The following is a 15,458-nucleotide window of genomic DNA, read 5'->3' as shown; positions in this document are numbered from 1 at the left end:
ACTTTTCTCAGTCAACTCTCCCAGGCTAGAAAATTCTCTAATGCCAGAGTTCTGGCTTAAGTATGGATATCAGGTTATTCAGGAGATGCCAAAACTACATCTTTACATTGGCTATGAACAAGTCTCTCAATGCACCATACAGATTCCCACAGACCTCAAGATCATCTGGACATTAAGACCAAAGATGGCCACTCTTCTCACATGGAGAGGAATATGCTTTTAAAAGAACATGCAACATTGGGCTGGGGATTTAGCTCAGTGGTTCCACTGCTTGCCTCACAAGCACAAGGTCCTGAGTTTGATCCCCAGTATCAAAAAAAAAATGCAACATCAAAACAAATCTCATAAATCACAGATCAGTCTCAACAATTCTTTCTTTTTTTTTTTTTTTTTTTTTTTTTTTTGGTACAGGGGATTGAACTCCGGTCCTTGTGCTTGCAAGGCAGGCCACTGAACTGCTGAGCTAAATCTCCAGCCCCACTCTCAACAATTCTTAAAGTGAGCAGTGGGCAACCAGCGCACATAATAAAAAGTTTCCATGGGCCGGGCCGGGGATTTAGCTCAGTGGTTCTGTCGCAAGCCTTGCAAGCGCAAAGACCCGAGTTCGATCCCCAGTACAAGAAAAGAAAGAAAGGAGGGAAGGAAGGAGGGAGGGAGGAAGGAAGGAAGGAAAAAGTGAAAGAAGTAAAGAAGGAAAGAAGGAAAGAAAGGAAGGAAGGAAAGAAAGAAAGAGAGAAAGAAAGAAAAAGGAAGAAAGAAGAAAGAAAGAAGGAAGGAAGGAAAGAAATGGTTACCATAAAACTTTTTATTCTCCTCTACTGAACATTCTTCCTAGTTCATTATCTATTCAAATTATCTTGCACCATTGTTGATCTATTGTATGCCATGAAGATCCAAACCCCAAGTCCGCTTCTCTGAGAGGAAATAAAGGAAGCAACCCATATAAAGACATTCTTCTATCTCAACAAGCTCCTAAATCAGTGGTCTCAACAAAGAGTACCATTCCTCCCAGGGACTGTTCGGAAATGTGTGGGCCACTACTGGCATATAGTAGGTGGGGCCAGGAATGCTAAACATCCTGCAATGGCAGGCCCAGCAACTTGGAGCTGTCTGCTCAAAAGGCATTAACACCCTTATTGAGCAATCAATGTCCTAAAAGAAGGACCTTTAAAAAAAAAAAGGACCTTAACATCAACTGCCCAGCTTTAAGGGAGCTAGTGAACAAACTTCTTTTGCAAAAGGTCAGGGTAAATAGGCTCTATGGTGTTTCTTTCCAAGTCCTTATGTTTTTTGTTTGGTTGGTTTATTTGAAACAGGATGTAGTCCAGGCTGGCCTTCAACTTGAAATCCTCCTTAACTTTCCAAACGAAGATGATTACTATGGGCATGGGCCACCACATCTGGCATGTTTTTAAATAACTCTTTACATATAAGAATATAAAAATCATCCTTAGCTCACAAGCCACTGGCAATATTTTGCCTACCCTTTTTCCTATAGAATTGCCTGTCTTAGAGCCAGGCATGATGGCACACACCTGTAATCCCAGCACTTGTGAGGCTGAGGCAGGAGAATCACTGAGTTCAAGGCCAGTCTAGGTCACATAGTGAGTTCAAGGCCAATCTGAACTACATGGAAAGACCCTGGTCAAAAGACAGACAGACAGGGGCTGAGGATTTGGCTCAGTGGTTTTGCTGCCTGCCTCATGAGTGCAAGGGCCTGAGTTTGATCCTTGATGCCCCCCCCAAAAAAAAAAGAAAGAAAAAAGAAAAAGACGGACAGAGAGGTAGACAGAAATGCCTATCTCATTACAGTCTGTTCATATTAATGAACACTGCTGATTACAGCAGGATATGGGTGATGACACATGCCTTTATAGCTCCAGGTACTTGGAAGGCTCAGGTGGAAGGATTGTTTGAGCCTAGGAGTTAGAAACCAGTTGGGGTAAATAGTGAGACCTACCTCTCAAAAAATAAAACTCACCTTGCAAGAGCAAGGTCCCAAGTTTGATCCCTGACACCAAAATAAAGCAAGCAAGCAAGAAAGAAAGAAAGAAAAAGAAAGAAGGCAAGCAAGCTCAGTTTGAGGGGCATTCTGGGAGGATGAGGCAGAAAGATTACAAGTTCCAGCCCAACCAAGGGCAACTTAAACTAAATAACAATTAAAAAGGGCTAGGGATGTAACTTACTGCAAAGACCCAATCAATGTCCCCAGCACCATTAAAATAAATAAACAGTGACAGAGTATATTATAAACAACTCCAATAGTCTATTACAATTTTAAAGAATAAAAGGTTCAGAATTGAGTCTTAAGACCTAAGAATTGAAGCATGTGTTTGACTTCTAATCAATTAAGTAATTCTTGGATCACCCTCCTCCTCACCCTGTGCCTTTTACTTGCAATATTCTCCTGAATATTCCTTTTCAAACACCTTACTGGGAAAAACACATATAATGCCTTTCCCTCCTCCCTTCAGGATATATTACTTCCTATTTGCCATGCATACCACACTCAGAAAGTTTCTTTACAATTATTGAAGTTAACATTTTCTAAAATGTCTAAACCAAACCAAAGCCTGGAAATTCTGACTGGTATCTGGGTCCTAAATTTCCGGATGGTAACTAAAGGTCACGTGGGGTGGAAAGTGGCCTGTGGGTAACACAGAATACACACATGCACGCGAACAGGATATGTTGGTAATCTGGCTTCCTGAGACCTGGTGACTTGTGAGAGTTCTCATCAACACACTTGGGGAAGATGAAAAATTTTGAGTTAGGAAATGCTGGATTTTAAAAACTATCCATTCTTAGAATCTTTTCTGGCTAATGAACAACTGGAAGGTATACCTTTACTGCCTCTGCATTTTACTTGTTAAGAATACAAATCAAACCCAAAAAATAACGGAGGGTCTCAGGAGGCTTCTTCACAATGTGGAAGCTGGTGTTTGCAGCATGGCTTATGTCACGTCGCAAGCCCAGAAAGATGAAGAGTGTGGTTTTGGTGTTTGACCAGCCTCAACTGCAGCCTGGCACTATTTCTTCCCCCAGAGAACTTTGCTCTGTTAGAGGAAAGAAACCAACTTCACATCTTGAAACGAACAGCCAGGATAAAAATAAAGCCCTGAAGTGGTTTGGTTACTGAGGTCATATGTGCTGTTAAGGGTCTGTAGGTAGGCCAGTGTGCTTTGAGAACTATTACTCACTGCCAACCACAAAGAGACAAAGAACTCAGCCCTAGGGTCCTGCAGTGATCCAGGCAGGTAGAACCAGTCCTCTACTATGGGCTATTCCTCAAAGCATATTTCACATTATCACTACCAGAAAATCCAAGTCCTAGTTCTGACCCTTGATAGCAATTTCATCAAGTTGTTTCCTATGGCCTATGAAGGAGAGCCAATCTGGAGCCTGTAGAAGATGGCTCTTAGGAACTCCCATCATCACTTATTCCCAAATTTCTGTTCATAGAGCCATACTTTCAAATAGTTTCCACGGTGAAAGAGTATATCACAAGGTTTATACTAAAAACTACTTTTTTTGTTTTGTTTTCGTGGTACTGGGGATTGAACTCAGGACTTTGAGCTTACGAGGCAAGTACAGCGAAACTGAGCTACATTCCCAGCCCCCTACAAACCACTTTATATAGTAAAAAACTAATAAATGACATCACAGCAACCCTAAAAAAACATATGATACCCACCATACAGTTGTGGAATTAAGCCAACTTTCTCTGCCATAATTGATGTCATTATAGGACAATGAAATCAGGTTATCACAGATAAAATATCTACTAGCATGGAGACTCACTGTTCTGTATTAATTTAGATGAAATCAGTGCTTATGCTATCCAGAGAAAAACTAGGCCAAAATGACGGCAGCAGCTCTGGAAGTGCAAACTCAAAGGTTCATAATACAAGGCTAAGAACTGGAATTCACTCCACTACAAGGCATCTTACCTAAGGAAGCAGGACTTCTAAAACTACTCTCTGGCCTATGGTTGCCATGGAGGAGGGTGCAATGTGGTGCGGGTGTTAAAAGTGTATGACCCACACATAGCCACTTTTTCCAGCATTGTGGTGGTACCAGCAGCTCTGGAACGCAAACTATTCAAGGCATACTGACAGGCAGGAAAAATGGTGGGTGCAAAGAAAATGCCACCCTACAGAGGAGTGGGGAGGGAAGTAGAAAACCTGGCCTGGGTCTTCTACAGTAAAGCTATGCTCCTTTGCTGGCCAACTCTCACTATGCTAGACTACTGATTAAATGCAAGAAAAAGATGCTCTTATTCTAGTCAACCTTTTATAGCCATGTACTCAGCCAGAAATAAAATTATTTCTAACTTATAAATAAACCTCTAAGAAAAACACAAGATATTCAGGCAAGGCCACTATGCAAATTTTCAGGCAGAAATTAATTCCCAACCTTGGGAAACAAAGTTATCATCACCAACAAAAAACAAATAAGAAAGCTGAAGTTCGGCTAGATTAAGGAACATGTTCAGGGTCTGACAGCTGGTATCTAATTGAATTAGGACTTAAATTCAGGGCTTTCCAAAGCCCAAAATATTAAATCTCTTCACTATCTTCCCTCTGACATACAAGATGCTGGACAAAACTAATGAAAGCCACCAAACTGCCAGTCTATAGAGAAATACAATGAACTGGAAAATCACATGGAGAAGTCTTCCAAGTGCAATGGTAACATGAAAAAAAAAAAAAAAAGGGAAATAACAGTATGCATGATTTGCCACTAGTAATATAAGAGAAGATACTCATATATTTCCTATTTTAAAATATCTCTTTGGGCTGAGGATTTAGCTCAGTGGTTCCGCCACGCTGCCGGCCTTGCAAGCTCAAGGACCTGAGTTCAATCCCCCTAAGTTCTTTAAAGGTTTTTTTTATTTTTGTTTCTGTTTGGTACTGGGGATTGAACTCAGGTCCTTGAGCTTGTGAGGCCAGCAGTGCGGCGGAACCACTGAGCTAAATCCCCAGCCCCTCTTTAAAGTATTTTTAAAGAGGTTGAGGTAGCTGGTATATAATAGCTCACACAGCTGCCATGCTCAATGCCCTGGATTCAATACCTAGCACCAAAAACAAACAAAAAGAACATTGAAAAAGATCTCAGAGAAGAGATCTAAAGAGATCTCTTAGAATCTCTACTCTCTCCAATCTAGAAACCAAACCCAGCATTATGGCCTAGAAACTTTTCAGCCTAAAACCCAGTTTTTGAAACAAGGACACAAACTTTCTACGACCAAGGGGCCTCAAATTAATCCCCTAGACCCCAATTTACTACTAATTTCAAGATGCTTCCTCATTAAATGAACCTTTAAGACTCAAACTTTTAGAATAATAATTGTTCTATTAGATATCTAACCTTCTTGAACTTGCTCTTCCCCATGTATGGCTTAAGAAGTTTGTCTTCTAAGCACAAAAGGGAGGGCATTCTGGTATTTATTATGATACATCAATGAAACAGAAATAGTTCAGTGGTAAATACAAATAACTATATCAATCTTATAAGTTAGAATACCATTTTTTCAATCAGTTTTTGAGTTGTTTAATAATTAGCATGAGTTGTTTCTTTCTTCTTTCCCAGGCTAATGGATATTAGACATTCCAAATCTAAATGCTGTGGTCGCCGGGGATTTAATTCAGTGGTTCTGCCGCCTGCCTTGCAAGCACAAGGACCCAAGTTCAATCCCCGGTACAAAAAACAATAATAATAAAAATAAATAAATAAATGCTGTGGTCCACATAAACTCAGAGAAAGAGCATATGCTAAGAAATTAGTAGTGGTTTTCTCTAGGTGATTAAAATATATTGTTTATAGGGGCTGGGGATTTGGCTCAGTGTTTCTGCCACCCGCCTCACAAGCACAAGGGTCTGAGTGTTCGATTCCCAGTACCACAAGAATAAATAAAATTTAAAAAAAATATATATTGTTTTCATTATTCTTGTTTAGTTTTGTAAACTCTTTTTTTTTTTTTTTTTTTTTTTGGAGGCAGTGTCTCTATGTAGCTCAGGTTGGCCTCCAACTCAAAGTGATCCTCCTGCCTCAGCTTCCTGAATGCTGGAATTACAGGCATGCACTACCACACCCAGATGTAAACTTTTTAAAGCAATAAAAATGTTTAAAAGAAAATAAATCTTTGCCCAATCTAAGCCATTAGCAATCTCCCCCAACAACCAAGACTCAAAGAGACACTATTGTGCTTGTTCAGAATCCTTAAAGTTTTAGGAGTGGCCCTAAAGCAGAATGTAGTAATTCCAGTACCAAGGGAGGCCAAGGAAAGAGGATCCCAAATTTTAATCCCACTTGGACAACTTAGCAAGAGCCTGTCTCAAAAAATCAAAAGGGATGGGGATATAGTTCAATGGTAAAGCACCCTGGGTATGATCCCCAGTACCCCTCCACACACACACACACACACACACACACACACACACACACACACACACACACACACACACACATGGGCTGGAGAAGGAGCTTAATGTCAGAGCACATGCCTAGTATGCAAGAGGCCGTAGGTTCAAACCTCAGTATCCCCCACCCCCTGAAAAAGGACTTTCAACTTTTCAAACAGCAAACTGTGGGGCAAAATATTCAACTGCCAACACATCAGACTTGATGGATGGAATAGTGCTATTTTCATTGAATTAACAATGCAGACATGACAAATAAACAAGAACTTGAGAGACAAATGTTATTTCTAGGATCCAGAATACTACAGGAGACAGATACACCGATTTCCCACACATACCACATACCACAGCACCAATCAAAAGCATGGCTCCAAGAGGAAAGTCTGGTCAGCCTCCTCTACACCATTCCAGTATTCTCACACTATCACTCAAATCACAACCAATTAGTGGCCTGTATCTCCTTTGCTGTTTCACACTTTCTCTGGCTTTGCTCAGAGAATACTCTTCCCATTCTGCCTGATTAACTTCTCCAAGAAGCCTTCTGAAGTCACTCTCCCCTCAGCCCAGGCTACATCTCTGTTAGGTCTAGATCAACGGCCTTTCTCTACGCTACAGTCCCCAATACACACCTCTCTCACACAGTACCAGTAATACAGTTGAACCTCATTAATCATTGGCTATGTATCTGTAAATTCACTTAATTCACTAGAACTTATTTGTAACTTCCAAATCAATACTCACAATGCTTTCTGTGGTCATTTTTGACACGCACAGAGCAACAAAAAGTTTGAGTCATTCAATGTACATGTTCCTAGCAAAGGTCAAATGAGGCAACTCTTCCTTCATGTTTCAGGTCATATTCTTTTTGTGGTCTATTTAGCACTACATTTTCCACATTTTTGCACTTTTTGTTTGTGATTTTACTGTTTAAAATGGCCTCCATAGCCAGGCATGATGGTACATGCCTATAATCCCAGTACTCAGAAAGCTGAGGCAAAAGAATCATAAATTTGAGGCCATCCTGGGCTAGTGAGTTCAAGGCTAGCCTAGACTACACAGCTAAACCCTGTACCCAAAAATTAAAATAAATGGCCTCCGTACATAGTGCAGAAATGCTGTCTAGTTTTCCCAAATGCAAGAAGGCTATGATGTATCTTATAAAGAAAATAGGTATTTTAGATAAGCTTTGTTCAGATATGAGTTATAGTTTTGTTAGACATGAGCTCGATTATTAATGAATCGATAATATAAATTAAATGAGGAAACATTAAACAGAAAAATATGTAAAATTATATATCATTCAGTTGACTAAAATGTGAGCAGAGGCTCAAAGGAATCAAACAATTTCCCTTAGAAGCAACAGACCAATATTCAGGTATTTGCAGCAACTTACAGAACATAACTGTCACAAATAACAAGAAAGTGTATAATGAAAAAGCATCCATGTTGCCATTTCTTCCACTAGAAACAAGAATCAAGTGTATAGTGAAACAACATCTATGTTGCCATTTCTTTCACTAGAAGTTAGTAAACAAGGCACACAGTTCAAATTCAACCCACCACTTGTCTGCAAATAAAGTTGTACTGAAATACAGCCATGTTTATTCATATACGTGTAATCTACAGTTGCTTTAGCACTACAATGGTATAGCTGCAAAGCATAAAAAATTTACTATCAGGACTTTTGTGGAAAAAGTGTGCTGAATTATGCACTTGATTCTAAGTAATCTGAGAAAAATGTTGGATTTATCTTTCAGTCCTAACACAAAGCTGGCACAACAAGACAGGTAACCTAAACTTTAGTCTGGTTAAGCACTGTGCCCAGAACATAATTTCCTACTCCAAAAACTCAGGAACTACATTAAATTCTCCAGACCTGAGAATGCCTTGAAAAAAGATACTGTGCAAAGAAATAAAATGAATAATAGTATGCAACAGAAGGAAGACTAGCAAAAAATAGCAAGACCAAGGCAAACAAAGTGAAATAAGATATAAGAAATTCAAATAAGGCCAGAAAATACGTTTGAAAAGATATGTTACAGTTTAGATTTTTTAAAAATGTCCTCCAACAGGCTCTGATCTTCAGAGGTGGGGCTTTTGGAGGCTTACTGAATGATGGGACTACTAACCTAGTCAGTGGATTAACCCACTGATGAGTTCACAGCTCTATGGGCTATTAGGAAGTAAAGCTGAGTCAGAGGAATTAGGTCACAGGGGACATTACCTGGAAGTATATCTTATCCCCAGCTCTCTTTCTCTGCCTCCCAGTTGCCATGAAGTAAGCATCTTTTCTCTTCTACACCTTTCCACCATGATGTTATGCATCCCTCAGGCCCAAAGTAATGAAGCCAGAAGCCAGACAAGGCCAGATTGAAAACATAAACTAAAATAAATCTTTTTAAGACCACCATAACTTGTTTAGGATTGTTTTGTGTCACGGTTGGGAAATTACCCTTAAAACAGAAGACTGAATGATCACAGATTCATTCAGTGAGTTTCTCTTCTCTCAAGGATAACAGTTATGCACTCTCTGTTGTCCACCAGCTAAAAAGAAGTTGCTTCATAACTTTTATAGCTATTTAGGGTGGGAGGACTAGTCCATTAACAATTACTCCATCATGTTCAAAAGGAGTTGATCAGGCTTTACTTTTTAATTACAAAAATGATCCATACTTTGTTATAAGGATAAAGATAAGAGTGCAAGTCCCTTCTTTCTAAAAATAGTTGCTGCTGGGGATTTGGCTCAGTGGTTCTGCCGACTGCCTTGCAAGCGCATGGGCCCAAATTTGATCCCTGGTGAAGGAAGGGAGGGAGGGAGGGAGGAAGAGAAAAGAAAAGAAAAGGAAAGGAAAGGAAGGAAGGAAGGAAAGAAGGAAAGAAAGACAGAAAGACAGACAGGAAGAAAGAAAAAAAATTTTAAATAATATAAAATAAAAATAGCTGCTATTAAGAGTTTGGTGGTGGGTTGGGGATTTAGCTCAGTGGTTCCACCACCTGCCTCACAAGCACAAGGACCCAAGTTCGATTCCCGAACAAAAAAAAAAAAATAAAAGTTTGGTGGGCCAGGGATTTAGCTCAATGGTTCTGCCAACTGCTTCACAAGCGCAAGGTGCTAAGTTCAATCCCCAGTACCAAAAAAAAAAAAAGTTTGGTAACTGGGCCAGGGATTTAGCTCAGTACTGCTACCGCCTGCCTCGCAATTGTAAGTTCCCAAATCCAATGCCCAGTACCAACTAAGAATGCATACATACATATATATACATATATACATACATATATATGTATATATATGTATGTATGTATATATGTGTGTATGTATATAAATGTATGTATATGTATGTATATATATGTATGTATGTGTGTATATATATGTAAGACAGAAAATGCTCACAGATGAAATCAAGCCACAGGGAAATATATAAAAAATATTCATATATTGCAAACATTGACTAGCTACCTCAGTTCAACATACAAGCACACATTACAAACCACATCTAGCTACAACTAGTGGTATATATATGCCCATTCAGTTCCAAGTGACTCACAATCTACAACCCCTCTAAAGCCTGTTTCCACAAGCAAACTTCATGCCTTTTTCAATGTAAAAGGCCATATTTAAAGTAGTATTTACATATTAGCCATTTCGCACATAAATTTATACAACTGTTTTTAAGTAGGTTTTTATCTTTTTGGATGTTTTTACTGCTAAAGTTTTTCAGTTTGTGCTCCCTGCCAGGTGTGGTGGCATACGCCTGTAAGCTCAGCACTTGGGAGTCCGAGGCAGGAGGATTGCTGTGAGTTCAAGACCAGCCTGGGATACATAGTGAGTTACACTTCAGTCTCTGAGACCCTGTCTCAAAAAACAAAAAACAACAACAAAAAAATAGACAGAAATCAGTTTGTGGGCCAGGGATTTAGCTCAGTGGTTCCAGTTCCTGTCTCACAAGCTCAAAGGCCCAAGTTTGATACCAAAAAAATAAGGCTATTCACAAACCAGAGTAATCAACTTTCCCATACTTTAAGTCCATTCTCTAAAAAAAAATAAAAAAAAAAAAAAAAAAAAAAAAAAAACAAATAAATAAGTAGATAAGTAGATAGGTAGATAGGCAGATATAGATAAAGATAGACAGAGTCAACGAAAAGGGAAAATTTAAATACAAAATCCTGGAGAATCCTAATGCATCACACTGGCGATACACAACTGAAAGCAGCAGAAAAACTCTAATCCTTCATTAAATTCTACAGTGCCACATAGTGGTGACAGAGGGAAATGCACAATAAAAATGGACTATAGGTGATCAAGAGGACATTAGAGAGCCTCAGTGGTTGGTGCTCCCTGTGATGAGTAGGAAGCATCTATGGAATGCCTCAATTTTATGAACCAGGGCACCCGGCTTAAAGGTCTAGTTTGATTCACTATTTCATTTTCAGAAACTTACATCACTGGGGCTTAGGTTGCCCAGCCCATTCTCCTGCTCCGAATCTTTCCCAGACTCAGTTCCCTGGGAAGACCGGGGATGGGATGGATGAATCCAAATCTCCAAACGAGTGGTGTCATCTCCAACATGCCGGAAAGTAGACTTCTTTCCCTTTCGCCACTGATCAGGGTTTAGTTCAAATTCCTCATGTTGTTTCTTTTCCATTTGTTCTGCCTGTACACCACACAGACACATAAGTTCAGAATCTCCTGGGATTTGGCTAACAATTGAAGAGTCCTCATGTATGTTTTTTAACTAAGGACTATAAAAAAATAGTAAAGATTTGCAAAAGAAACAACATAGCCGAATATCATCCACTTTGTCTGACAGAAGTTATTAATTCTGTGAACCAGATGCTATGGAACATGTACCCCTAAGAGCCACTGACAGCTCTCCTGAAAATCAGTTTTATTCTGCACAGGGACCACATTAGCACAGCTGGATGGACTCACATGAGACTATTAGTCATTCCCCTGAGGACATTAGTTATTCCTCTGAAGATACAGATGCACAAAGGGAAAAGTAGTCTAGGAAGGAATTCTGCCTACACCCCACTCACCTTTCGTTTGGTCTCTTCAAACAAGCTCATGAGACTTTCCTTGGCAGTCAGGATAGGGTTGCTGGCAGCTAAACTGCGCATATAGTAATACACAGCATCAAGCTTTCTCCTCTGCAAAAAGAGTCCAGAGACACGGAGTCAACCGATTTTCTTCCAGATACCTGCATGACACAGCTGGCCCAGGAAACCCCATTCTCTCTCCCAGGTTGTCCTCTAAGCTGTGAAGAATTCCAGTAAAAAAAATCAGAATGTTATCTATGGAAATGCCATGGCAATTACATCAAGCTCAAACCTGTAATTCTCCTGCCTCTGCCTCCTAGAGTACCAAGAATACAAGGGTATACCATCACACCCAGTGCAAAGTGTACATTTAAAAATGAAGTTGGAAAAATCTGATCTGAAAAATGTGAATTCTTTTAGTTGTTTTTGAATTTCAAATATAAGTATATTTCTTTTCTGTGGGAAGTTTTGTTAGAAAATGTAAGTGGTACAATCAACAAGCATATGATATTTATCAAATTAATAAAACCAAGGAGTTTATAAATCATAAAATTTTGAGGACAGTTTCTCAACTATAATTTGTAACTTTCTTTTATTTGTAAATACATTATTTCAAAAAAATTATACAAAAAGAAAATGAGAAAGAACATATAATGTTTGAAGATCATATCAAACTAATAATGTATTCGGATTATCAGTCTGTGTTGCATAAATTTTTGTTTATTTCATATCCTTTTTTTGCTGTCATATACATGTATATTTGAAATTTTTATTTAGTATCTTCATTTTTTATTGTCATGTATGTTTGCAATCTTTAATAAAAAAATAAAAATAAAAATGAAGTTGGTATGAGCCAAAATAAACCTTTCTTCCTTAAATAAAAAAACAGCTGGGGATTTAGTTCAGTGGTTCCACTGCCTGCCTTGAAAGTGTAAGGTCCCATAAGGTCCCAAGTTTGAGTCCCCAGTACAAAACCCTCACCGCACCCCCACAAAAAAATGAAGCCAGGAATGATGGTGCATGCCTATAATTCCAGCACTCAAGTAGCTGAATCAGGAGGATCATGAATTTAAGGCCAGCCTTGCTCTACAAGCAAGCTGCTGCCTCAAAACAGGGGGAAAAAACTAGGGGCGCAGATAAGGGCTAGGAATACAGCTTCATGGTAGAGTGTCTATCTAACATTTAGGAGGCCCTGAGTTCAATTCCTAACATTGTTTAAAAAAAAGTGGGGGGGGGTAAAAGCTGGACATAATGTGAGGCTAAAGCAAGAGGATCTCTGTGAGTTCAAGGCCAGTCTAAATTACATATAGTGAGACTCTGTAACAAAGGGAGGGGAAATGGGGATAATGATAATTTTTTTTTCTAGCAGGCATGATAGTGCATGCCTGTAATCCTATCACTTCAGAAGGCTAAAGCAGGAAGATCACAAGTTCAAGCTCAGCCTGGGGAAGTGTTATATCTCAAACTAAAAATTAAGGTTGTGGGGAAAGGCTGGTAACATAGCTCAATGAACAGGTCCTGAGTTCAATCCCTAGTAGTGCCAAAAATATTTATTTTTTGAGACTGGGTCTCACTATGTAGTTGAGGCTGGCCTTGAATTCAGTGATCCTTCTGCCCTAGCCTCCTGAGGGCCGGGATTATAGGCTTGTACCACAATGCCTGGCTTAAAGAAAAAAAGTTTTAATTTTTTTTTTTGGTACCGGGGATCAAACTCGGTTCCTTGCGCTTGTAAGGCAGGTGGTGGAACCACTGAGCTAAATCTCTGGCCCTGTTTTAATTATTTCAGATGAGCAACATATTCAATAAGAAAATTTTCCATATGAAAAAAGTATATGACAAGATGTACATCACTAGTCAATGCAAAATAAAACCACAACACAGCATAACTTTATACTCATCAGATTTGTGAATATGTAAAGTTTACACAAAAAGGCAAAAGAGGGCCGAGGATTTAGCTCAGTGGTGCTGCCATCTGCCTCACAAGGACAAGGACCCGAGTTCAATCCCCGGTACAAAAAAAAAAAAAAAAAAAAAAAAAAAAGGCAAAAGATTCAGAATATCCGACACAATACTGAAGAACAAAGGGGACGAAAGAGGCACCTGACTTCAAGACATACTCTAAAGCTACAGTAATAGGGACAGGGATTTAGCTCAGTGGTTCCGCTACGTGCCTCACAAGCACAAGGACCCAAGTTCGATCACCAGTACCAAAAAAAACAAAAATAAACAAACAAACAAAAAAGCTACCGTAATCAAGACAGGGTAGTACTGCCAGAGAATATACAAATAGACCAACAGAACAGAATACAGGACCCAGAAATAATACAGTCAGAAAGAATAATCAACTGATCTTTCACAAAGGACCAAGACAATTCAATGAAAAAAGGGCAGTCTTTTTAAAAAAATGGTGCTAAAACAACTAGACATCAACATGTTTTGTTTTTGTTTTTTTGGTATCGGGGATCGAACTTGGAACCTTGTGCTTGCAAGGCAGAGACGACAGAAGCACTGAGCTAAATTCCCAGCCCTCAATATGTAAAATAATAAATCTACACAGACTTTACACCTTTTGGAAAATTAAATCAAGGCTAAGCACAGTGGCACACACTTTTGTAATTCTAGCTTCTCGGGAGGCCAAGGTAAGAAGATCACAAATCTGAGGCCAGGGTAGCAAAATCTTGTGTCTATTTTTTTTTTTTTTTTTAACCCTCAGGATGGGGAATCAAACTCAGAATCTTGCACTTGCCAGGCAAGCACAGGGCCACTGAGCTAAATCCCTGGCCCCAAAATAAAATGTATTTTTAAAAGGTTGGAAATGTAGCTCAGCTGTAAAGGGCTTTCCTAGCATGTGTGAGCCTCTGGATTTAATCCCCAGGACTGCACAAAACAAAAAAACAACAATAACAAAAAAGAGTCAATTTTAAAATGGGGAAAGGCTGGGGATTTAGTTCAGTGGCGCCACCGCCTGCCTCACAATCGAAAAGTCCAAAAGAGTTCGATCCCTGGTACCAAAAGATAATAAGAATAAGAAAAATAAAGAAAATAAAAAAGGGAAAAGAGCCAAACAAACACCTCTTCAAGCATGTGACTATCATTAGGAAACTGTAAATTAAAACAATGAGATTAGTTGGGTGTGATGGCACACAACTATAATTCCAGCACTCTAGGAGACTGAGGCAGGAGACTCCACTCAGCCTGGACAATTAGTAAGATCCTACATCTTCATGTAGTTTAGTGCAAAGGGGGACGCAGAGGGGGAGAGGAAGAAAGAGGAAGGAGGAGGAGGAGGAGGAGGAGGAAGAAGAGGAGGAAGAGAAGGAAGAGAAGAGAGGAGGGGAGAGGAGGGGAGGGAAGGGAAAGGGAGGGGAAAGGATTCACTAGCTGGGCATTGTGGCACATGTCTGTAATCCCAGCACTTCAGAGGCTGAGGCAAGAGGATCTCTGTGAGTTTGAAGTCAGCCTGGGCTACATAGTAAGTTCAAGACCAGTATGAACTATTGAGAGAGACCATGTCTCCAAAAAAAAAAAGCCAGATGTGGGGGCACATGTCTATAATCCTGATACTTGGGAGGCTGAGGCAAGAGGATCTCTTTTGAGTTCAAGGCTAGCCTGGACTATACAGTGAGACCCTGTCTCAAAAAACAAAATCAAAACCAGACACACACATAAATTTACACACCTATCAGAATAGCAAAAACACAGCCTAAGTGTTTAACTCAGTGGTAGTGTGCCACCCAATACACACAAGGCCCAGAGTTCAACCTCTAGCACCAAAACAAAAACAAAAACGAAAAAGACAAAAAATCCAAAGCCTTGCTTACCCCAAATGCTCACAAGAAGGTAAAGCAATAGGCACTCTCACTTACTGTTTGTAGGAATCAAAAATGGTACAACCAATTGGAAAAAATCTTTAGCAATCTCTTACAAAGAGATCTCCAAATGAGATACTAATTTATACCTACTGGGTTGATCATAAAAAAAAAAAAAAAAAAAAAAAAA

General features: G+C 39.4%; 1 protein-coding gene across 2 annotated transcripts in view; it reads right to left on the bottom strand.

Annotated features, from left to right (window-relative positions):
- Smg6 (SMG6 nonsense mediated mRNA decay factor) overlaps nt 1–15,458 on the bottom strand; it is a 234,931-nt gene that overhangs the window by 205,744 nt on the left and 13,729 nt on the right. For both annotated transcript variants that reach the window (XM_010642132.1, XM_010642131.3), the window contains 2 exons: nt 11,460–11,570; nt 10,862–11,074 (listed from right to left, as the gene is read on the bottom strand). In XM_010642132.1, the coding sequence (XP_010640434.1) occupies nt 10,862–11,074; nt 11,460–11,570 (324 nt within the window). The remainder of the gene's footprint in view (nt 1–10,861; nt 11,075–11,459; nt 11,571–15,458) is intronic.

Source organism: Fukomys damarensis, unplaced genomic scaffold (assembly GCF_012274545.1).
Source record: "Fukomys damarensis isolate Sample0158 unplaced genomic scaffold, DMR_v1.0_HiC HiC_scaffold_13, whole genome shotgun sequence".
Classification (NCBI taxonomy): domain Eukaryota; kingdom Metazoa; phylum Chordata; class Mammalia; order Rodentia; family Bathyergidae; genus Fukomys; species Fukomys damarensis.
The sequence above is the reverse complement of the archived record's forward strand: the minus strand, read 5'-3'. Positions and strand labels throughout refer to the sequence as shown.